Source organism: Harpia harpyja, chromosome 10 (genome assembly GCF_026419915.1).
Source record: "Harpia harpyja isolate bHarHar1 chromosome 10, bHarHar1 primary haplotype, whole genome shotgun sequence".
Taxonomy (NCBI): Eukaryota; Metazoa; Chordata; class Aves; order Accipitriformes; family Accipitridae; genus Harpia; species Harpia harpyja.
The window spans coordinates 34,965,391-34,989,518 of NC_068949.1; the positions used below are offsets into that span (position 1 = coordinate 34,965,391).

Genomic DNA, 24,128 nt, shown 5'->3' on the forward strand with positions numbered 1-24,128 from the left:
CAAAAGTTTCCCCTGTCCCATCTCTGCTTCCTTCAAAACTTCATGCTCACTCCTTGTGTTCCCCTTAGTGTCCTCCCTGTAAGTGTTGCCCAGGGCCAGGAGGTGCTGCATGACATTCCTCCTCCCATCTGAAGAGGAGAGGGGCACAAAGTGAAGGTACCTTTGCTGCTGTGGGTGGCTGGTGAGGCTTGGTGCAGTATGGTCTAGCTCCTTGTTTTGGGTGCTGTGGTGGGTAGTGCAAGTGTGTAACAGGCGTTCATAGCCTTGTCTGGGAAATGGAAGCAAAGGGCTTCCTCTCGCAGTTGCTGTGGTTGTTGCCTGGCTGCAAATGGTGCTGGTCACCCCGAGCAGTTTGCATAGCTGTGGGCAAACAGACCAGGCAGGTTTCATCCCAAACAGTGCATATGACAACCATAAAACAATTAAATAGGCAATATGCAATCAAGGGTCAGGAATTCTCCTCCCATGAAACCGCCAGGTAATGTGGACAGGGCTAAGTCGGGGCCATGGCAGAACATAGCAGTAGATGGTATCATCTATCTACCTGCTTCCCTTTCTATATGCCTTGGGAGTTCAAATTTGTGCCTTTTTCAGAGGTGGCACTTGAGTCTGTCTGATGCAGGCTGAATATCATATAAAGGTTTTGGATTTGTTCAAGTCTGGAGGAATGCAGAGGAATCCCTGAATCCCAGAGCAGTGGGATGAGTCAGGTCTTCTGCCCCATGTTTCATTAAAAAAAATTAAGGGCTGTCTTTTGAAGGTATCCTTTATGTGTACACTGCTGCCTGAGCATCACTTCCCATTAGCTGTGTAATAAGATTTTCTGTCCCTCTTGCCTGTTAATTATTTACCTTTGAGAGTGCATTCATAAAGCAACATGACTTATTTAGGGAAAAATGAAAAGCTTTTTCAAAGGATGGATGCTTTTTGCTCTTATTTTTTTGCCCAGCAGTTTAAGTAGAGCACCTTAAGACTCAAGATGAAGAAGGGATTGCCATGAATGGGAGATTTCGCAAATGAGCATATTCAGCTCGCAGAAGGTGAGGCAGGAAAGGGGATGTAGCAGTTACACAGTGATCTTGTAACTGTGTTTACAAGGGTTTCTGTCCAGGAGGGGCTGAGAGAAAGAAGGAGGCATTACAGAAATTGATAAAAAAAGCTTACCCACTGAAACCTCCGGTGGAAACAGGACGTGAGCTTGAAATGCACTGTTACTTTCATAGAAATAGACTCTGTGAATGGTATCAGTGGGTTCATGCATGGTGCAGGCTGATAACAGTTCATATGATAAGGGTGTGGTTTTTATCATGGTAGGTAGTAAACAGCTGCACAAAACTTAGTCATGCTTATAAAGTCAAGTGCAGGCTGCTATCTCTGAGTTGGCTGGTTGCTGAGCTAGGGTGGAATGTCTAAAAGCATCGAATCATTTAGAAGGACACCTCTTAATGACTCTCGGATGAATACTTGCTCCTTCACTTGGGCAGTTGTTGCTCCTCCCTAGTTGTCTCTACAGTGCTGTAGTTATGCCTAGTCATTTGGAGAGAGTGCCAAGGGTTCCTGTACCACACAGCTTACTGTCCAGGACAGTGAATAATGCAATAACGAAAGGAGGGCATTTGATACATGCTGCTCTTCATGTGAATCATTGAGTGTATTTGTTTGTAGAGAAAGGGCAAGGACCCTTCTACGAGGGTGAAGGCTGGCAAAGCCACACACCCATCAGAGGGGGTATGTGGAAAGGAAAAGGAAGTTGATGCCAGGCTCGATTTTGCTGCTTATTTGTGTATGGGTAGATCTCCCTGTGAGCAGCCCAGGAGAGAAAAGGAACAGAACAGGAGGGTTCAGAGATGAGATCAGTGCTGAGGAGCTTGCTGTGGCTGTCCCTAGTCTTGAAGAAGAGCCTGGTCAGCCAAGAGTGTCTCAGGACCTAAGAACAGGCAGCTGCCAGCATTTCCATCTGCTACTGCTGCGTGTTCCTCTGCTCTTTCCACTCAGAGCTGGATTGTGCAGGAGGGATTGCTCTGGCTCTCCCAGGAAGTTCTGGGTGATGTCCTCCACATTTTCCTCCCAGGAAGGACTTTCCAGTGCTACTTAAAGACATAGCCTGTTGAACACTTGGGGCAGTTCACTGTAATTCCACATGGCCAAAGTCCAGCCCTTAGATGGGAAGTGTTCTGCTCCTTCTGGAAACTCAGTGAAATTCTTGAAATAAGTTATTCTGAAAGGGGGAGCAGTGTAACAGGTTTATTGTAGAAATCAGAGGCTAAAAAGATGTTGCTTTGTGTCTCCCATGTCTGTCTCTCATTCCCACCTATTTGGCCTTGTTCCCTGGGGTGGGTTGAGTTGTGGGTTGCCCAGTCAGACTTTGCTCAGCTGTATGGGAATCTTCCATACCATTCATGAGCTGCGCTTCGGTAATGTCAAGAGGTCAAATGTGGGACGAGTACTCACATTTGCACAGATGCACACAGTTACGTGCAAGCACACACAAAGAGCTTGCAGTTAAAATCTTATGTGCCCATCTCTTTTTAACAGGGGAAGACAGCCCCAGCTGTGTATACAGCTTGGTGTTTCCCTTTGATCTGTGTTTGTTTCCAGTGTTTCTCATAGACTGGACCCTGGCACTCCTCAGAGCTGGCTGCTCTTTTCCATGTTTGCAGCTGCATAACTGCATACAGAGAAGCTCACTGGGATGACTGGGGTGTAACTGGTTTCAGCGGCTTGGGGTGGGGGTTCCTTTTCCGTGCAACCTCTCCTGTTGTTTGCTTTGCTCCTGTCCTTTCCTCCAGGGGATTGTCTCATTCTGCTGGTGGAAACTGTACCTTGCAGATGCCTCAGGATCCTCCCTTTTACTTTGCCTACCTGCTCACACACACGTGGCATTACTGCCCTTTTCCAGCTGCATGCAGCAGCTACAGCTGCCACTCTGGAGCAAATCTTTTGCTCTTTTACCAGGGTCGTAGCTCAGAGAGGCAAAATTCCCCTTCGCTTTCCAGAGACTCGGCATGCTGCCCCTGCAGCTGGCTCCGGCCCTGTGTCTAAAGGAGGGCAAGAAGGTGCACTCTTCAGACTTACGTGGTGTTTTGTGAAGCTGTCAAAGATGGGGCTGAGAGGGACCTGCAGCGCTCATTTGGTTTGTCCCCTCACCCCAAGGCAGGGTAAGCTCTATCTAAACCTTTTCTGACGGATGCCGATCTAGCATGGCCTTAAAAGCCTTTGACAGCAGGATTGCCTAGGGAGGCAGTGCAACCTATTGCCCTGATTAACCATTGTTACCACTAGAAAGTTTTTCCTAATGTCTAACTAAGAAGAAAACTATTTCAGCGTTGTTCTAGGGGAGAAAAAAAGCCATCCAAAGTTGAGTGCATCTGTGTGTGTGTGAAGGGGAGAGTCCCAAACGCTGAACATAGTAATCAGCTTTCATAGCAAGAATCGCTCTGTTAGACTCTAGAAGTATGCTGAGGAATTTTGACTGAGATAAGCAAATAGGGGAAAAAAAAAAAATTCATCTTTCCTTTTCCCAGTACATGTGTTTGCCACTTCACCTACCAGAAAAGCAACTTTGATACCAGAAGAAGTGGGAAACCGGATGGGAACACTTTGTCTCCGGTGGATATTCTACGTAATATGACCCTCTTAGGAAATGTGCAGAGCCTGCTCTCTGTGGCATGACCTCTTTTAAACTTTTCTTGGCTTGGAAAAGCAGCTTACAGGCTTGGTGTTCACTGGAAAAAGCATATATGGGGATGCGTTTCAGTGAAGGGATTGCAAAGGGAGAGAAGAAGAGAAATCTTATAGCTGGTGTCATATACTTCAGGAAAACATGCAAAGGCCCTATGGAGTCAGGAGTGTCTCTTAGAGTTTCTTTGAGTTGTGGGGTTTTTTTTTTCTTAGTGATCTCTGAGAAAAATACATGTGGTGGGGAAAGAGCAGAGTGGGAAGAGGGTTATACTGTGTGTTGGGCACATTGTAAATGGTTAGCAGTAGTCAGAGTGGAAAGCTGTTGTGCAGAATTAGGGGACTTCATTAGCCCTCCAAGCTGGCTCTCAGGTCTGTGCAGACACTGCTGCCTTGCACTTCCCCTCAGCCATCTAGGGAAAGCAAATTGCATGAGTTTCTTAAAGGCTTTTTTTTAATTCTTTTTAAAGGAGCATTTGTTAAAACTGTTCTGTTATTTAAAGTGAAAAATATGATTAAGCTTGCCAGTGCTTGTAATCTCCACTGCAACTCTGGTGATATTCTGTGATTCTCAAATCCCAGTACCCAGAGTTAAGTATTTTCTATCCCCCACATAAAACCAGTGTATGATCCAGTGTAACCTATGTACTTAAAAAACAGAAAGAAGAGGAAGCACCCTATGTAGGTGTTTATGTTTGCTTTTTAAAATCATGTGATGTCTGAGCTACTCTGGTATATTTTTTTATGGGACCTAAATCATAATCTTTTGGACACATGGGATTAACAGTAGGACATCAGAAACTAAAGGTTTTAAAGAAATAAAAAGTTTTATGACTGCTTGATTGTAAAGTTAACAATACAGCCTTCATCTTCTTGTCCTGATTCTGACTAAACTCCTTTGAACTTCACTGAATGTCATCTTGGGAATTTCTTGGGATAGAGGTAAGAGGAGACCTCAGATAGTTTTTGCTGCATATATGGGGGGGAGCAGTGAGGGGTTATTGATCCATGTTGAGAAATGTGGCGATCTTGTACTCTGGGCATTATTAACTAAGAGAGAAAGCTGAATGAATTAGCTTCCCAAAGTATCCTACTCTCTAGGCACTTCACATACCAGTGTCATTGCTGAGCTCCATGAGCACCTGAAAACCAAGAGTGGATTTATCTGTGCAGTGCTCCGTGAAGGAATTAGGATTATCTCCATTTTGTGGATGAGAGGTGCGTGCTTCAGTTCCTCAAGGGATTTACCTGAGGTCATGCAAGCTGTCTGCGGACAGGTCTCCTGACTCTCACTTAAAGGTCTCGCCTGCTGCGTAACCCTTCCCTGCTTGCAGAGAGAGTTGAAATATCGGCTCTGGTTGCTGCTTCACCCTTCCTGAACGTGCATGCAAACTCTGCAAGCTCCTGGCTAGCACAGCACTAGGAAAGTCAAGAAGTTTGTGCTTCTGGTTTGCCATTTGGCTCTCATGATGGGGAAACCCACTGCAGCCTTTCCCCAAGTGAATGGTTTGCAATGAAAACTATCTTTTTTGTTGTTTTTCTTGTTTTTTAGTTATTGTTTTTAACACCAGTGATTTTTGAAACCAACAAGGAGTGATCCCAGGATGGGATGCCGTATAGAAAATATCTGACTGTGAAGCAGTAATTTATCTTGCCTAAGATTTATCTTGCCTAATTTATCTTGGCCCTGTGAGTGACATAAGCACTACAAAATAACAGGGAAGGAGGGGTGTGATTGTGGTTATAATGTGCTACCACAGGTATTTCTGTAAGCTTGTGTAGTTATTTTCTTAATATTGTCCCAATAGTTGAGCAAATGGAAACCAGTTGCCACCAAACCAGAGGACTAGGTGTTCCAGCTCCACTCTCTTTTTTTTATTTTTATTTTTTTTAATTATTTTTCCTTCCAAAACAAGCCATGAACCTTTCAGTGTCTGGTTTGTTCCCAGGTGGGATCCTAACCCATTTCCTGCTGGGAGAATACAGAGAGAGTGATTGTGAGGCAGCTAATCCTCTCACAAATGTTAGTTTACTTAACTACAGCTGTTCTTGGTTTGGGGTAATTAAAATTGTATCTGTTTGTGGTATTGCTGACCCAGGCAAGGGTCATAATCATCTTCTCCAGCTGATCAAGAGTTCACTAGGTAGAATGTCCTGTGCTTAATATAATGACTTTTTGAGCCCTGTTGGAAGCACTAGGAGTTTTGTAGTTCAGCTGAAAAAAAGTCAAGCAATTTTTATGTCTTATGGATACATTTTGTCTTGCTTCCTGCTCCAAGGAAATGGTTTCCAAGTGGCCAGCTTCATGCTTTTTCCCTGTTTGAGGTTTGAGCAGTTTTACATCTCTTGGCCTTCACACATGCCCAGAGGAGAGAGAGAAAAAATGCAAAGAAGGTGTCAAGGGTAGTTAAAGGGAAGGGGAAAGATAGGGGGTTTGTTTTGTTGGTGGTGTGTTTTTTCCACTGAAGTTTACGTTGTTTTAATTTTCTGGGTGATAAACCCTGCTCCTCTTTGGAAGAGCTGTATTGACAGTGAGTTTGTATTAGCACATCACACCAGTTAAGCAGAAGCAAGGTGTGTTTTCACACTCTTGGTACCTGCTTTCAAAACCTCTTTTCTTTCCTGGTACCTCCATATGTATGAGATCAGGACATGACTCATTTGCTGTCATAGTACTGGGAGCTGTGCTTCTCTGTTCAGGTTCCCCTGCTGAGTAACATACATAGTTAACTTGAGTTAAAACTGTTTATCACTTAACGTTAGCTAATTCTTAGACTTTTGAAATACAGTATCACTGTTCTTTGTGTGCAAAAATCCATATCCAATAGGAAAAATACTGCTAGGATCTCTGAAGTTGTTCTTCCTAGTGCTTTTCTCCAAACATGTATCCAATAGTGAGTACCTTGGCTGGTAATTCCTTGTTTCTGGGAAGTCTGAGGTTAAATTTAAAATAATTTTACAAGGTGAAATTACATGCACTGCTTCCTCTGTTCCAGATGCATGCCCTCTATACCTGAAAGGTATAGTAGATATTTGATGACTCCTTAAATATTTCTGACAGTGTGAAGAGGTATTAGATGAAAAGCACATGCTTTCCTTCTGGCATAAAAGATTTTGTGTAAACAAGTATTCCAAATGGTCACATTCTTAGAATATTTTTTCATTAGGAATTACGATTTTCTTCCGTGAGGTGAGGAATTTGCAATGTAGCTTCAGAAAGGAAATGTATGGGGTGGAAAAACTCCATCCTATCTTAATGAACGGTAACAATATCTTTTAGTAGCAGTAGTTTATCTGTGTAATTTAAAAAATTATGTTAATGACAAAAATAACTTCTAGTACCAGATCAGAATGTATTCTCGATATCAGCGTATTCCTTGCTCATTATTTTGAAAACAGGAACTATGTTTTCCCAAATAGTCTTTCACTGATGAACAAATGTGTGTCTTACAAAGGAAGTGCTTGCTGCTTTCAACTGGTTAGTGGTGTTAACCTGACTATATTTAGTAGGCACCAAAGTCCCAGGGTCTCTTTCAGTAGTATTACAAAGAAACAGAGGCTCTAATTTGAGGTACTGTCTATGCCTTTACTGCTGTGACACCCTGTGGACCATGGGTAGCTTTTCTGCTGTAGCCAGGAGACCAGCCCAGGGGCACTCTCTAGCTGCCTGGTGGGAAGCTGCCTGATATCTCAGGTTCTTCCAGTCTCAGTGTAGGCAGGTGGCCTTCAAGGGTCTCTGCAGATACATGCTAATGCATCTGTTTTCTGGTGTGCAACATCTTTGATTTCTCCATGAGAGGCTGCAAGGACTTGATGGTAGTAGATCCAAACTGGAGAGCTCTTCCCATTGCCTGGCAGTTCTAGAGGCAGTTAAGGATTATGGGGTGAGAGCATCCCTCCTTCTTGGTGTCCGACTGTAGAAACCTTGCACGAGCCTGAAATACCTCCTCGTTTCTTTTCAAAGGCATGGTGCTTAGCCAGGAAACCTCTGAACAGAGTAATCAAGAATAGCTGGTGAGTTTGGAAAATCTTGGCTATCTTTGCTGGTGACCTAATTCTAGCAGTAAAGCTGAAAATCCGTAGGTCGCAGCAAAGCAGGTTACTGCCTCGTCTTCAGTGAGGCAGGTTTCTGATGAATGGCACAGCTGCTTTGCAGGCATGTTGGTGGTGTGGAGGAGGACTCTGTGCTGGTTGGAGCAGCGTCGCCAGACTTTGCGGCTTTGAGCACACTACATATCCCTAGAAGGATAATTATAATGGTATTAGTGAGAATGAGGGCACAGGACACCACTGGCTATTTAAAGAGCAGGTTTATTTTTAACCACCTTTTAACAAAGATGGAGTTTTTGTTAGACTGGGCTAGTCGGGGCTTTATAATTAACCAGCCTGGGTTGCACGTTGATGTTTACGGCTTGCTTTGCATGTTCTCTGACAGTCAAATGCAGGATTGTAACTATCTTACTGCCAGGGTAGCAAAACTGTGAGACTTGCATGGTTGGCAGCGAGCATGATTGAAAAGTTGGTGCCAAATGATCTTGTGCAAGAGGTACCTGGATGTGACCGTGCTGGCAGCAACTAGGCTGTGTTTTTAAATCAGAAGGAGAGTATGGTGTAGAGCATTTATGGCCTGTGATGGCTACAGGTTTAGCATGCTGTTGTAAGCACAACTCAGCCTAAAAGGGGTTTAGCTGGTAACATCATGTATTGTGCTACAGTAAAGTTCAGTTAATTATATTCACCAGGGATTAAAATACTTTATGGCTAATGGCCAAGATCAATAATAGTATATATAACTTTAGGGGGAGATTAGCTTTGATAAATAATAATAATGGGCTCTGCTCCAGAGCATCTGTTGCTATCTGACATCTCTTAACAACTGTCCAAATTGCTTTCAAAGAAAGGCAGAAAGCCATAGAGGAGCTGGGAGGAGGGAAGAGAAACTGATGAACGGGCACTGAGAGCTCGGTGCTAGATCTGGATGAAAATGAAGGGGTGAGAGAAAATGCCAGGCATTGATTGACTCCGTTCCTCTGCTGGGCAGATGGCCACCTATCCTGCTCTCATCACCTTTTCATTGTGAAGCAAAGGCTGTTATATTTGATCTTTCTGTACTGAGTTAAGTAGTCTGTCTCTTTGGTGCCTCTGAAGATCAAAGGGTTTAGGAAAGGATGAGCAGTCATGTTACTGAACAGCTGTGAGTTCATTCTGGAGGAGGCACCTTCCAAAATGGTATCATTTTTATTACTGTGAGCATCAGTATTCAAATTTTTTTGCCATTCCTTTAAGCATCCCAGGTTTGGAAGTCATGGAATTACAGATGGTCTCTTTTTTATTATTATTTTATTCTTTTAAATGAAGCTTCTGTATTCTAGCCTTCTAGTTCAAAGAGAAAGACTTCAAGATATGCAACAAATAGGACCCAAAGGCCCAGAAGTTATTGTGTGAATAAAAATAACTCCAGATACATCATTTCAGCTTCAGTATCATAATGTTGTTTCAGTCTAATTGTTTGGGATCTGCTTGATTTAGGATTTCTGGGTACAGTCATGGGATCCTGTTTAGACGTCAGTGCATTTGGCAACTGTATTCTTGTTCCAAAGAGTTTCCAATCGAGTAGACTGTCGGAGAAGAGGACAGAAACAAAAACCTGGGCAGGCTGAAGGATGAGGCTAGTGATGACAGAGCAGAACAAACAGTCCAGCCTCTGCAGTGCTGGTCAGAGGACAGAGTGAAAAGGAAGGTAACACAGACTCAGTGTGAGATGAGAGCAGTCCTAACTCCCTGAAGCGCCCAGTGAGATGAGAGTAGGACCCCGAGTCTTACAGAAGTATCCTGTTCATAGCTGTGTCTGCAGTGCTGTGGCCTTGAATCCTGGAAGTGGAAGCTCTCTCATGTGTCCACATAACTCAGGGTGTTTGTAGGCCAACCCCTACACCCACTGAACAACATGATTTACACCTAATGTCTGCACGGTGTGGACAGACTGATGAGCCTTTGGGAAATACAGCCAAAAGTGTCAATTATCCCTCCGTGTTGCAGCCCAGGAGACACCTGTCCTGCAGCAAAGCCAAATCTTTCAGCCAGATGCCCCTTATTTCCCCAAGGGGTTGGAGACTGCCTGATTTCCCCTCCCTCCATTCCTCTCTTCCCCTTTTTTGATTTTGGAAAGCCTTGAAGTGATTAATTTGCCTTCAAAATCGTAACAAGATTAGGAGAGCCCTCTCAATAATACTCAGTTTTATACCTAGAAGGATCTCAGGAAAGGGAGAGACCTTGACAGTTGTGTGACATGGAGAGAGGTGGGGAGAGCATGTCTCCCTCCAGACTGCAGTAGTAGGCTAGAAAGACTCGTGTTGGAATGGACCAGTGGTGGCAACAGACCACTTGGCATAAGGTTTGTTGGTCTTGCAGCCTCTGTTTGCCAAGAGCCTGAAGCTTTTCCAAAGTTGAAATCAGTGATGAGTCTTCCCATCCAGGAGAGTTGGGGGTTGAATAAGTTCTGTGTGCCTATGAGGGTGCGCTTGGCCATATGCTAACTCTGCAGTGGAAGGCCGTGCAGGGCTTGGGGACAGTCAGGGCAGGGTTTGTAGGACAGCCTGTTTCAAAGCTTACAATGGAGAGTGTGGGCAGTATATTGTAAGTTAAAATCCTTGTTTTATGCTTACCTTAAGGCTTGCAGCTTCTGTTGCAGATGTGGAGAAGGGTTTGTGTGCTATAAAACTGGCCATTTTTTCCAAGTATTTCAGTTGTTTGGTAAGGTGCTTCCTCTCCCAGTGTACCTCACCTTGGTTTTGTGACTGAGGTGGCCTTTGGACAAAACGCTGCTGTCGCAGAGTGCATCACTACATTGCTGTTTGTATTTCATTTCTGCTTATGAGCTTGAATCAGGATGCTGCTTTCTTGAGCGCCGTACCACCTGTTAGCTCCCTGTTATGTAGCTTGTCACCATGCAGAGGTGCATTGATTTGTGTGACTTTGAAAAGCTGCATTGCCTTGTTTTTTTGGTTTTATTACTATTATTGTTCTTACTATTGTTTAATAATAGGTCTCTTCATTTGTGGTTTGTTTTTCATCTGCCCTTGATTTGAGAATACAGTTGGGTGCATGTTCATCTTCAACTTTTGCAGACAGATCTGGTATGGTTAAGATCAGAGTGAAAATGTTGCCCATAGAACTTTTTGTTCCTTAAATTCCTCTTTATAATATGTTGTCAAGTCTTTTTATTGTCGGTCCTAAATTTTCATTTCTTTGTTTATTTTAAACGATAGAAAGGCTTTTAAAAAGTAAAGATCTAAAGGCCTTTTTTTTTTTTTTCAATTACTTTTTCATGGTACATTTTATTAGCATTTGGAATACAAATACTCCTACATGCCAGGGAGCCATTGGTAGAAATTGACTGGAAACAAAGAGGCAAATGAGCAAGTATCTCCTTCAGCGGGGAGCAAATGCAGGAAAACAAATAATCGTGAGAAAAGACCTGATTTAAAATCAGAAAGCAAGGCTTGTTCTGAATGATTTCACAGCTCACGTGGAGAATATTAACTTTTAACTGCATATTTCTGAGCCGGATTTCCTTCTAAAACATGTGTCTCGTCTCTGGTGTCCTGTGGAATTGGGGTGAAGCGGGTGTGAGCGTGTTTATTGCAGGCTGGCTGGACGCCACCGTAGCTTTATTGCGCGTGGCTGGAGGGCTCGCAGCAATTGCATAACGCTCTGCAGCAGAGAAAGCACGGGCTCAGCCCCCAGTGCCCGGCTGCTTCACCATTCCTGATCCAGGTGCTTGGCAAAACCTCTTCCTTCACTGAAGACAAGCCTTCAGTAAAGCAGGAGGCAGATACTGTTGCAGAGAGGACTGGGCTGGGGGTTAAAGACAAGAGTAAGGAAAAAACATCCAGTCATATGATGGCTGTTAGAGATATGCATGCCTCTGACCTGTGAATTGCTTTTAGAAGGAAACCATATTTTCCCCCATTTTCCCTGCTCTGTGGTTTTTGCATGTGTTTCTCATTACTTCCATCTCAAAATCATTCTCATCCAGTGAATTATTGATGTGGGGTCACTTGCATTTCTCCAGGAATTGCTTTCTTTAACCAGTGATCCCTCCTGAATTTTTTAAGCAATCTATTAGCTCTGAAATCCAAACAAAGTTGGTGGTTTCTAATTTCAGGGTTAAATTAGACTCGACTTTGAAAAGGTGTAGAGGGAAGAGGAGGAGTACAGAGAAGGAAGGATGATCATGTCCTTTTCCATGTTAGGATCTTCCTTCTGCTGGTTCTTTTGGTGCTTCTTTTGGTTTGGTTTCGTTCTGGTTTTTTAACATCTCTTGGAGATCAAGTGTCTGATTTAGCCTCAGTGGGACTTGACCGTATTCCTAATGTTGAGCATATGCTTAAGTCCACTGTTGAATTCAAGCCCTATAGACCTGCAGGCTTAGTACAAAAATATCTGGGAAATGCTTTTCTTTTCCCTCAGATGATCCCTTCTTTCAACATACAAAAATCAGCATTCAGCATTTTGAAATGCTGCTGGAGGCGAGTTGGTCATTTCCTGCTGGGAGGGAGGCTTGATCTTTTAAAGATGGGAAGAGAGTGTGTGTGTGTGTGTGTGTGAGAGTGCGTGTTCGTGTTTTGCAGATGTTTGGGCCTTGATTCAGCAAAGTCTATCAGCAATGTCTGACTAGGGGATAGTGCTGAATCTGGTAAACCTGCTGCTTCAGAGCTGAGTGTGTGCACGTGTGTTTGGCTCCTCAGCAGCAGAGGTTTCTTGTCTCAGTTTCCATCACTTCTGCCCATGGTGGAAGCTGGAAAAAACCCCCAGAAACCCAAAATCTGGTCTAGCAAAGCAGCTGCAGTCTCTCCAGGGATGTTTACATTCAGGGATGGCTCCCTGAGAGTCCTGCCCGCAGCCATTGCTTACACCATCCACAAGAGGAGAATGGACCCGAGCATGGGGGTTGTCACCCACTTGGCAAGCGGTGCACAGGGGTTTGGCTGAGCCCACCAGGGCCTAGAGAGGGAAACAGCCGGTGGCCTTCCAGCCGTGGGCTGGCCCTCTCGGGGGGCTCCTCAGGCATTGAAGGAAGGTAGGTAGGTAGGTAGGTTTCTAGCCCCTCTGTAGCCACTTTGTGACCAGCAGATACAAGGCTTTGGAGCTTCCACCACAGATTCCTCAGCTCTCTGGGGACTTCCCAGTCAGAGAAGAGGCTGGAGGCTTTATGCCCAGCTTGCTGTGGTACAGATTGGTGGGGTAGGTTGATTCCTACCCAAACTCCTCAAAAATGTCCTCAGACGAGTGGGGGAAGGAAATGGGGATTTTTTTTTTTTTTTTTTTTTTTTTTTCACCCACACCTTTTTCTGCACTGCAGTTTTGATCCAGGCAAAAGGAAGCCCAGTTCCTGCAGTGGGATTTGGGCGCGTGTTGTACAGTGAGACAGCTGAAGCTATGAGCAAAAAGCACGCATAAATAAAGGCTTCGTCCCCGTGCTTTATATAATCAGAGTGGATGATGTCATTGGTAGATGGAGAGGAGAGCAGGCTGTGAAATTACAGCCCTCTGCAGCCAGGCAGAGCCAAGTGCAAGGAGGGGGTGCATGGAGCAAGGGCCAGATTCCTCTCTGATAGAGACTGAGGACAGAGGGCCTGGGGGCTCAGCCTTGGAGGGGAGCTGAGGGGGTAGAAGTAGATGATCCAAATACAGTCGGAAGCTCTTGCACAGGTACAAAGGGAAAGGGGGGAGAACCGCATATACCCAGTGGGCAGCAGTGGGGCTGCCACTTCAGGGGCCAGCACCCCCTTCTTCCACGTGCAGCCACCTATAGCTTGTTGTGGATCAGCTGGCAGGGCTATGGGGCTGCTGAGCTTGCTCATACCTCGTCTGCTTCAGTCTTCTGGCCCATCTGTTTAGGAGCTGACGTAACTTTTCCCACAGCAGCTCCTGGCAGAGAAGAGAGGGCATCCTCACTCAGCTTGCCCTCCACATCCCAGAGGAACTTGCTTCTAGGCTCCTTCTAGCCCTGCACAGGGGAGGAAGCGAAAGTGGCAGAGGGGCTCTGTCCTAGCCAGAGTTGCCAGGTGGAACAGGATAAAAGGTTGTCCTCAGCTGTTTGGGACAGAGAGGTACATGTTAGGCTCTGGTTTTATGAAGCCCCTCGGGTGCTTTGCTCCTTTTCTGGCCACCCTGATGCCCCACGTGGGAATCTCAAACAGGAGTCTTCCCCCTCATCAGGCTGAGCAGGAGGGGGGCACCGGGCTGATCTCTTGGGAAAGAGGAGAGCCCCCTCCTTTCAAATCCTCCACAGATTCCTTCTTCAGCATATCCAGCACCTACCATGTGCTCAGGATGCTGCTGTGAGAGCCTGATTTTTTCCAAGGCCACTTACGCAGGAGAAGGGGCTCCAGCTTCTCCCATCTCCCCTGCAGCTAGCATGTAAAGGCTTTGGCCTCAGCTGAAACTGGAATTCTCTTTCTGTCATCCTCTATCTTCCCCAGGATCAAGGCAGCGAGAGGCAGCAGCCCTTCGCACCAAGCCCGAGCTGTTTCTCTGTTATATAACAATATGGGCATTTAGACTTGTTTTTCCAGATATTGGCAGATGCGTCAAATATTGGCATAATCCAGTGGTTTACATGGAAAGCCGTCTGGCTCTGTCTGGAGCCTGTACAATGCTGATATTTTCACTGAATACAAGAGCCTGCAGCTTTGTCAAAGCCATGTTGCAACAGAGTCCAGGTAAACAAGGGGAAAAGACATTCATATCATGGCCTGACCTGTGGGATTACAGCTGTCCAGGTACAGCTCCAGGACTTGATAAGGAAGGTTAATAGGTTTGTGATTGCTTTCTCTCTGAAGTGGTGTTTTAGCTAAGTTTGCTGTGATGCTTTTGAGCTCTGGAGTTTTATTTCTGGGTTTTACTGAAGCCACCCATCAGTGCATCAGACCTGCCTGTGTGCTCTGTGGTTTAAGAACCCACCATGGTCTACTCAGGCTGTTGGAAGTTGAGAGAGGTCAGGGACTGTGACCGGCTTAGATTGTAAAAATAAAAAGGCATGGTATTGAACACTGCAGAGGGGAGAGAGCTGGGGAAGCTGTTTGATTTCATCTCTCTGAAGGAAAACAACATGCTTGTGTGCCAGGATGGTTTGCAGGCTTGGTTGCTCTTTGCTATCTCAGCTGCACCGGGCCAGGGAGCTCCTGAGTGGCTCTGCCAGTGTCGTCCGCAGCAGCAAGAGGTGAGTGCTGGGACGGAAGGGCCTGGCTGTCCCTGGTCTGCACCAGCCTGTGCACCAAGGCTGGCCTGCTGCTGTATGCTAATGTAAAGCCCTGTGCATTTCCCTCGGTTAGGCTGTGGTTGGAGATATAAATGCACTTGGGTTTGCAGTGGCATCAAAACTCAGCGTGGCTCAGCTCTGAGTGCAAAATAAGGGGAAAATGCAACAGCAGCACTGAAGTGATTGCTTTGGTCAAACCTCTTCCAAACCTGCCTCGGCTCAGCCAAAGCCACCTGCCCCTGCAGTGTGCTCATTGCCTGAGCCATGCTATGTGCTGTCGTGAGCTTATCAGCTTGCACTCACACCCTCTGTCACAGGCAGGTGTCCTCTCCTGATGCCTGGTGTGCCAGCAGAGGCCATCACCCCTGCTGCAGGCCATGGCCTTTGGCCACCAGCCAGCAGAGCTGCTGGCAGGAGCGGCTTCTCTGAAAACTGTCTGTGTGAGCCTGCGCCAATCTTCTGGGCTTTGAGAGCCAATGTGGGGATCCAGAACTGGGTGGATGTCCCCTCTGGGGCCACATGTGCTGGGGAAGTAACTCTGCCAGCTCTTCCAGTGTCCTCCTGGGGACAGACCCTCTGACTGCTTTGTCCCTCTCCCTGCCCTTATCAGGGCCCGCAGAGCACAGTAACCTTCATCAATCCACCATGGTCCTGCAGCACAATGGGAAGTGTTTCAGTGTCCAGGGTTTTATTATGTGGCTGGATCTTTGCATATAGCTTTCAGGTGCTTAACATGGTTGATGTCATCAAGTCTGCACATAAACTAGCTTTTGACATGGCAGATCAGTGCCATCCTATTAACTGCTGTCTCAGCAATCCAGCCAGCACTTGCTCCTGCCCAAAGCTGATCACAGGTTCCAGGAATCGCAGTTCCTGGTGCAGCGCCTTCCCCAGTTCCTGGTAAAACCTCCAGTGCTGAGACCGAGCCCAAAGCTCAGGCTGTAGATGTGTGTCCATTTCTCTCTGCATTCAGGAGTGGACTGTGATATGTTTGATACTGGTTAGATGTTGATTCCCCAAACTTTTTGTTTTCTGTTGGACAAATAATTCAGTTTTCACCATGGGCTGGGACCTGCCCTTGCCTAGCAGGGCAGGGGGGAGTCTGCGGTTCCTACCTGTAGCCGGTGCTACGTAGCAAGTCCCTTGGTAGGTGGAACCGGCCCTGCTCCTCAGCCCCTAGATCTGTGCACACATCTTTAGCTCTACTCAAGCTGCACTTTTAACTTGGGCTGATCCTGTAGGTGAAGTGTATGGCTGGTGCTCATACTCATGCTGTGAAGAGCCCATGCTGCTCTGTGCTGCAGCTTGATAGCTGTGCTCTGACGGCTCTGAACTTGGTGACTTGCCTCTGTGGCCGTTCAGGAAACCTGTGGCATAGCCAAAAATGGGTTAAAAACCCAGCATGTCTTTAACCACAAGATCCTCCTCCTCTTCCTTTCTCTAGCTGCAAGAAGCCAGCATCCAGTCTCCTGTAGGACGACATGAACTATAGTGCCAGTGTGAACCAGCAATGCTTTTTCATTGCTGGCCCTACAGGTCATTATGGGACATTGGGCAAACACCTGTGGTGGGTGCACACAACTCCTGTTGATCAAGCTCTACATTGAAAATGGGCTTCCAGGTAGAAGAAATCCCCCTGTGTCAGCCATATGGGTTTAGTATCAGTGGGGTTTGCCCTAGAGCAAGCTGGGAAGTAAAAGATGAGATTGATGTGATTACTGGTTTTTTGCAGTTTGATTTTTTTGGATTATGATTTCCCCTTTCCCACTTCTCCAGTTGTTAATATTTAATGAAAAACACATGTTCTTCAAGGCCCTTGCTGGTCATATGCAGCCCTGTGGCTGTTCTTGAGACAGAATGGTGGACCCTTCGTAAAGAGATTTATAATAGAAACAGTGAGGAGCTCACAGCTACAGCACCTCTAGTGAACACTCCCCTGCGCTGACAGTTCATCACCAAACCCCCTGACCCTTCCACCCTTAATCATCCTTGCTTGTCACTGACATAATTGCCTGATTACAGACTCCTCTCCCCCACCCCTTTCAAACTGGATGCAATAGCGAATTTGAAAAGCAAATGGAAATGAACTGTCCATGCTCTTTTTTTCTTCTTCTTTTTTTTTTTTTTTCTTCCCCTGCATTGATATGGATCAGGCTAAGATTCAGTTTCTTTGTGCATGAGCAGGGGCTGGGATAGGCTTTCAGGACTCTTTTGCACTGGTGTTTCTTGCATGTGAATGGTGGAGCTGATGTCATTGTGTTATTGATTGGGATGACAAGTTTGGACATAAATCATTAATGTCTGGGAAAGAGAGAGGGAGGGGAAAAAGGCAACCCACACTTGACAGTTTTCCATAAATCTGCTGTTCATTCCTGCATACGTGATACAGAGGAGAAGACAGCAGGAACAGTTTTCTTGTGTAGCCTGAGAACAATGTGCTTTGCCACTGCTGCCTGAACCATTTTCCCCAGAACATGCTTCCATATTCTGCAGCAAATGGTTCATATCATCAGCAACACTGTCATGCTTGAGCCTGTCTTTGTAGACATGAGCCAAGGTCAGAAGGCTGCCCAGGGGAAGGTCTCGGGTTCTCTTGTTCCCACAGACCTTGCACCCCCAGCAGCATTTCAGACCTGGGCCCAGGAAGGAGTAAGAGTGCAGTTCTTGGGAACTACCATCCCTCTAGCTCTGTTAACTGCCAGCAGGGATTGTTTGGGTGTTTTGGGCTGACCATTTTTCTCATTGTTCTTAATTTTGTGCAAAAAGATGGTGCCTAGATCAGTTCATAGCAAATGTCCCCGAACCAGCAATGCGCAAGTGTGCAGGGGGTAGCAGTCGTTCAAAACTACTTTCACAAAAGCTCTTCTCAGCAAGACAGCAAATAGCTGAGAGAGAGTGGACACCCACAAGATACTTGTACCATTTGCCTGTGTGCCTTGCCCCTGCACAAAGTTCATCCAGATGAGTCAGATTATCAGTTCAGACAGCAAGAAAATAAACAGTGTCTGTCAAAGGTTAGCAATAATGCAAGTATTGGTGAGCAGCTGATGTTTGCAGTGTAAGTAGTTTAGTGGCAGTCTGTCCTGGTACCTGTGGGGAATCTTGTGATGTGTGGAGAGAGGGAGACATGAAAACTGCCTTGTAGGAGGGAAGTAGAAAAGGAAATGACATTCCCTTTCTGAAAGCATAGCTCTGATCGTCCTCTTCTCTCCTTGCAGCCGAGCTCACCTCCGCCTGTGTCTAGAACGCTTAAAAGTTCTGATACCGCTAGGACCAGACTGCACCAGGCATACAACGCTTGGGCTGCTCAACAAAGCCAAAGCACATATCAAGGTAAGAGCTGCTTTTCCAAGCTGCTTTCAGTCTGGACTGTTGCGAAGTGCAATTCAATCGTTCACTCTTGCTGCCTAAAGGTAACTCTGTTGAAGGAGACTAACACTTTTTTTTTAAAGAAAAAAAAAACCAGAAAACAAAAAAGCAAGCAAGCCTTGCCCCTTTGGTTAATCATTTATCATTGCTACAAGCCACATTGTTAGAAGAGTCCATAATGAACTGCGCTAACTACGGAAATGATTGATTTGGAGAGCAGGGGTCTTGTTCTGTATTGTGATAGTTCATTGACAGCTGCATTTCTTTGAAGAAAAACATAGCTACTGTTGAATGACTGCATTTTGGTGGGAAATGCAGCTTTTTTTCTGATACGCTAGTGACTTTCCACTGCTGAAGCATCAGCGCAAACCACAAGAGTGTGAGGCAGGGTTGGCTTGCTGGGGTTTCATGTGTGAACTTGCCAGCTAGCCCAGCACTCTTCTAGATTCACTTTTGGCAAAGCAAAGCATGAAAAGAAAATGCAGCATTGTCAGTATCTGGAAGAGGCTGAAATACTTTGTTGCAGGTCAGGACAGTGGGAGGGAGGATGGGTGGTGAAGGAGAAAAAGCACTGCCGAAGGGACAGAGTTAGCCTGAAATGACTCCTCCTTATGCAATGTGCTTGTCATAAGAAACAAAGAACAGTGCCCTGGTAGATTTCCCAGCTGTGATCAAAGAAATCTGTAGTAGGTTATGTAAATCGCTTACTGAATAGAAAAGTGTTTCTGAGAAATCCTACTAAACCATGCAGCAAGGAACACAGAACTCCCAGGGCACGTTTTTATGTTACAGTGGATCATAACAAACCCTGAATTCGTTTGGTTAAGGGAATTGAGGCCCCTTCGTGGACAGATTTGGTAATGCAAGTGGCTGAACCTATGTGGAATGACCCACAAACTCCTACAATTCAAATCGTTTGCGCTGGAGAGGCTCTGTCCTCAGAGACTTTTTATACTAATGTGTATGATTTATCAGGACTTGGGAGGTGGAAAAGATGTGAGGAGATGGCATTATTCTTGGAGACTGCAAGGCAGCTTGATTCAGGGCTCTTTTGCAGCTTAAATCCTTCTGGGACCTGGGAAGGTCTAAGCAAAGCAGGTGGCTGGGCAGTGGAGGTGGGAGGGAAGGAGAAAAGGATGAAACTAATTATTGAGTCATATTTGATCATGTCAGAAACTTGAAGAGGCTGAGAGGAGAAGCCAACACCAGCTCGAGAACCTGGAACGAGAACAAAGATTCCTAAAGAGAAGACTGGAACAACTACAGGGTCCTCAGGAGATAGAGCGAATACGAATGGACAGCATTGGATCTACCATTTCCTCGGATCGCTCGGACTCGGAGCGAGGTGGGTGTTGTTGAACTAGCACTGAATCCCCAGGACTCTGTGAAGCAAGGGCATGAGATTCATCCATTTCTTGTCTCTCATCTATCCCCTTCTTATGGCCTTTGGTATTCAGGCTACTGATTTTGCTCACATACATGCATGTACACACACACAGACACACATATATATATATGAAGAGTTTAGTATTTTGCATGAGTTCTAATTAAGTCTGGAAGAAGTGTTGTTATTGTCAACCTGAGCAGATCTCTGTGGCATTTAAAGTGACCTGTTTCTCTGAAAAGCTCTCTAAAATCCAAAGCATTAGTTAGGAAAAATAATGTGATCACAAGATGGCAGCTAAATACCTGATGATAAAGTTGAGATATCCATTGTGCTTTTTGGTCAACTGGATCTCTCAGCAACACAAAGAGGAAAATCTAAGAAGATATTAGTGGGACTGGAATGGATGTTGCAAAGCAGCATCCAGCTTCTCATTCTGTATTTGGGCCGTGGTATAACCAAGGTACCATGGTATAACCAAGCAAACAGAACTAAGCAAGTTGCCTCTTAAAATTCCTGGAATCAGTTATACACAGCCTCCACTTTTTTGTTGTCCAAGCTTCCCACAGACTTCATCTTCTCAGTTAAAACTGGATAGAGATGATCTGAATAGCTAACTGAATTCAGACAATTTTCTTTTTTAAAATATCTCTGCTGTGGAGAGATACTTAAGCACAATAAATGGTTTGGTATTTACTGACAGACCCAAAGATGCTGTATAGTTTGGGTGTGAATCTGTAGTTTAAAAAAAAAAAATCCTTTTGGAAAATTCCTGAATGATATGAGAACCAGGATATCTGGTTAACTAGATCTCTGCTTTCTAAGTCTTTCTTAGAAATAAGATTTATGTTCTAAAGTCCACTGCACATCTCTGAGAGTAACCCAGATCCCCATGGTAATGCATTTTAATGCCCTAGATGAGTGGTCCTGGCTTTGGGAACATAGTATCAAGCAAGTAGCATGTTTTGGGGTAACTTCATGGTCCATTTTTTCTGTTTTATCTGTTTCTTTTTGTTTTCAACACTGGGGTGGTAGAGTTCCAAAGAAAGAGGTAGTGGAACAAGTTCAGTGTGTGTGGTGGCCCACCTATGCTGATAGGAGGAGTCATACATGCTGGAGGAGTCAAACCCCTTTGCCAAGTCCCTAAGAAAACTCCTAGCTGGTATCTAGTCTTTTTATAAATCATGTCCACAGCCCATCCCATTCCAGGGAGAACACTGAAAGTCTTCCTGCCTGACTGCTGCTTCATCCCTGCCTGGGGGAGTTCGAGCAGCTCACTGGCTTGAAGGGAGTAGTTGGATCTGTGGTGCTAACCTGTGTGTGTTTCTCTCATTTTCCTTTTTAGAAGAGATTGAAGTGGATGTTGAAAGCACAGAGTTCTCCCATGGAGAAGTGGACAATATCAGCACAACCAGCATCAGTGACATTGATGATCACAGCAGCTTGCAGAGTATTGGGAGTGACGAGGGTTACTCCAGCGCCAGTGTCAAGCTCTCGTTTTCTTCCTAGAACCAAGTGAGACAACAGTGCAGGGCGAATGATTTCACTGGGGTGATCAAACTGGGTCCTAGATGCCAGTATCCTCTTTCAGAAATGACATATTGACAGCTAGTCCTGGAGAGACCTGTATATAAAGCTTTTTGGGTAAAGGAAGCCTCCACAGAAACCCACATGTCTTCATTTGGTCATGTTACCAATCCCAATTCCTGCTGGCAAAAAGTTAGACCAAACACTACTCCCTTTGATGTCAGTGAAATCTGTTTGTTTCTGTGGGACCTGGATCTAGACCTTACTGATGAAATACTTTGTTTTGAATTTATTTGTTTGAAAGAGGATACTAGAGACTCATCCCTCTCTTTCTGTCATGAGATCTGAGAAATGTCAGAATTTCTTATATTGCATTCAGGTTGAACAACCTAGTTTAGGCCCTTCTGAAGAGCTTTTGTGGTCCTAAAAGGACCGTGTCCTACAGTTTATCACAATCCAGTGCTGTCGTAATGTGCTAGGAAATCTAAGAAGGCTTACGTAGCCTAGGAATAACAATGATGATAATGATTAAGGTCTCATTCTGTGCCCAGAGAGAGAGGGGCAGCAAAGAGAGATGTTCAGGGGAGAACACCATTCAGCTCAGCTTTCTGTTGGACATCATTTAAAAATCAAGTACCTCTGATGCGTGGCTAAAGCAAGAGGTACATACTTGTAATCTACCAGCACATCATGGGCTGTGTCATGCCTCAGGCTGTGACACTGACAACAGATCTCCCGGTAGATGTGTGCTCATATGCAGGCACACAACCAGCTGAGGACAGAAGGAAACCAGCACATACGAGAGGTGATATGCCAGAAAGTCATGCCCAGATACTGAGCCACTATGACCTTTTTATTTGAAGAGATTTTTTGATAAACATTTGTAAATGTGTTGGGAGGGAAAACACCCCAAGTCTGATGCGTCTTTTTAGAGCTTGTCCATATGAAACCTTAGATGTCTTTTATATGAATTTATGCCATGAGAAGATCTCTGTTTTGATGAAGCACTTGACCCAATGAAATGCAAAGATGCTTTTTGCCATGCACACAATGGATGAAGGCTGTGCTAGCTGGAAGAGGCCAGGTTTGGTGGGGGTTTCTTTGGTTTTCTTTTTAGAATCATTCCCTTTGCTGACTTTTGAAGTTCCAGTCCAGTAGTTAACCTAGTTAAGCTCAGCACGTCTCATGTTAATGTACCGTTTTGACTGCACGTCCTGTTCCCAAGGGCCTTGCCATCTTATCTGTGCAGGTGCTGTTAAGAGCTATTATAGCGAATGTTTTCTAATTTTCTCGGAGACGAGCATTCTAACCTGCACTTTTGAGGGCTTTGCTTTTTTTATTTTTGTCTTTTTAATGGCCAGGATTATTTTGTTTTCCGAGTTTTAAAAACCTTAATAGAGTCCTCACCTATGGCATTGTTTGAAACTTTGTATATCCTTAAGTAATTTAACTACCCCTCATTACTAAGAAAAAAAAGAGGAAAAAATGCTTTATAAAATTCATAACTTATTGCTGATTTGAATGGGTTGTTAATTTCAGTCCTTTAGATTTTATTTTATTGTTTTAGGTAGGGTTGGGCAAAAAGAAGTAAAATAAAATAAAAAAATAAAGACAACCATATTTAGCAGTGCAGTGGAATTGTGTTTATATGTTAGCATATGGTCCCCATTAAAGTAGCACTTTAACGCCATTAAACATTTCTGTATCTGAAATGAGTTGTGTTCTTCCATCTTGGTTATTTGTATCACTTTAGCTGACTCTTTGTTCTTTTTGTGCCCCTCGATCCTGTGATAAGAAGATCCTGAGTGAGTCTGCTGTAGACTTTTGCATTATGATAAGCTGCCTGTGTTTAAATATTCTGATGTTTCCCCCAGTCTCCTCCAAATGTGTCATCCCCTGTAAGAGGCACAACACACATGCTTGAGTAGAGAAATAGTCTTTCCATGGCTGTAATGAATGATTTCTGTTTGTTTGGGTTTTTTTAAATTAATTTGCTTACTGAGTCTGGATCAAGTCGCTGCTGTTAAATCTGTTTTCACTTGTGTGTATGTAATCCAGTGGCTCAGTACATCTGTTCTTCCTCCTCCTGGGAGGTGACCTGGCAGGAGCAGGAGTCTGCCACAGACTGAATTGAGCTCAGGTTAACAAATGGGGCCCGAGGGTTTTCAAAGAAGAAAAGCTGCTTGGTTTATGTTTGGGGTCTGTATAATCTCTGGATGACACAAGGTTTGGCACAGTCTTCTGAGTGGTGAAAAGTGCGGAAACTTTAGCTCTAGCAAGGCCTTATTTATTTATTCATTATTATTCTCCTTGAAAGTGTTGACCACTGGCAGCCCTGGTGCTGAGCAGTTGAATACTAGTGGGATTTATTTATTTATGACCCTTTTTCTGTAGCTGTCCCAGCACCTCCTCCTTCCTGTTATTCCTGTTTGTTTTAAATGGCCACTCGAGAAAGAAATATCACAGATGAGAAATACTAAAGTTCCAGGGGTGGGGAATGGCTTTGCTCTCCTAGTTGGTATAAAACAGTAAAGTGTCTGTGGTTGGAATACGCGTCTGAAGGGTTTACTTATGTGCTCCAGGGCCAGTTTGGTATCTCCTACCTTTTCTAGCATTGTGGACTCGAAGGGGTCTTGATATCAAGTGCAAATAGAATGGGAAAAATATAGCAGGAGGTGAGCTTCCATCTCCAGCCACCTGCCTGACCGCTCAGCTAGCAGCAGTGGTCCAGCCAGGAAGAGGACCAGGGATAAACCAAAATCAAGAGCCTTTATAATAACTGCTAAAGACATGGGGTTGGTTGCTCTGGTGCTGGGGGTTTTTTGTGGCAGGTCTTAGCAGATTTCAGCTAGAGCTTGGATAGTTTTTCCATCCAGAGATGGAAACATTTCTCTGGCTTTTTGA

General features: G+C 44.8%; 1 protein-coding gene across 4 annotated transcripts in view; it reads left to right on the plus strand.

The window, feature by feature from the left end:
* MXI1 (MAX interactor 1, dimerization protein) overlaps positions 1-22,936 on the plus strand; it is a 57,958-nt gene extending 35,022 nt beyond the window's left edge. For 2 of the 4 annotated variants that reach the window (XM_052799992.1, XM_052799993.1), the window contains exons 4-6: positions 18,163-18,277; positions 19,487-19,658; positions 21,043-22,936. In XM_052799992.1, the coding sequence (XP_052655952.1) occupies positions 18,163-18,277; positions 19,487-19,658; positions 21,043-21,206 (451 nt within the window). In that variant the 3' untranslated portion in view covers positions 21,207-22,936. Of the gene's footprint in view, positions 1-979; positions 1,041-3,524; positions 3,610-18,162; positions 18,278-19,486; positions 19,659-21,042 lie in introns of those variants that run through there. The other 2 variants (XM_052799994.1, XR_008237025.1) reach the window with 2 other exon arrangements.
* Positions 22,937-24,128: the final 1,192 nt, after the last annotated feature.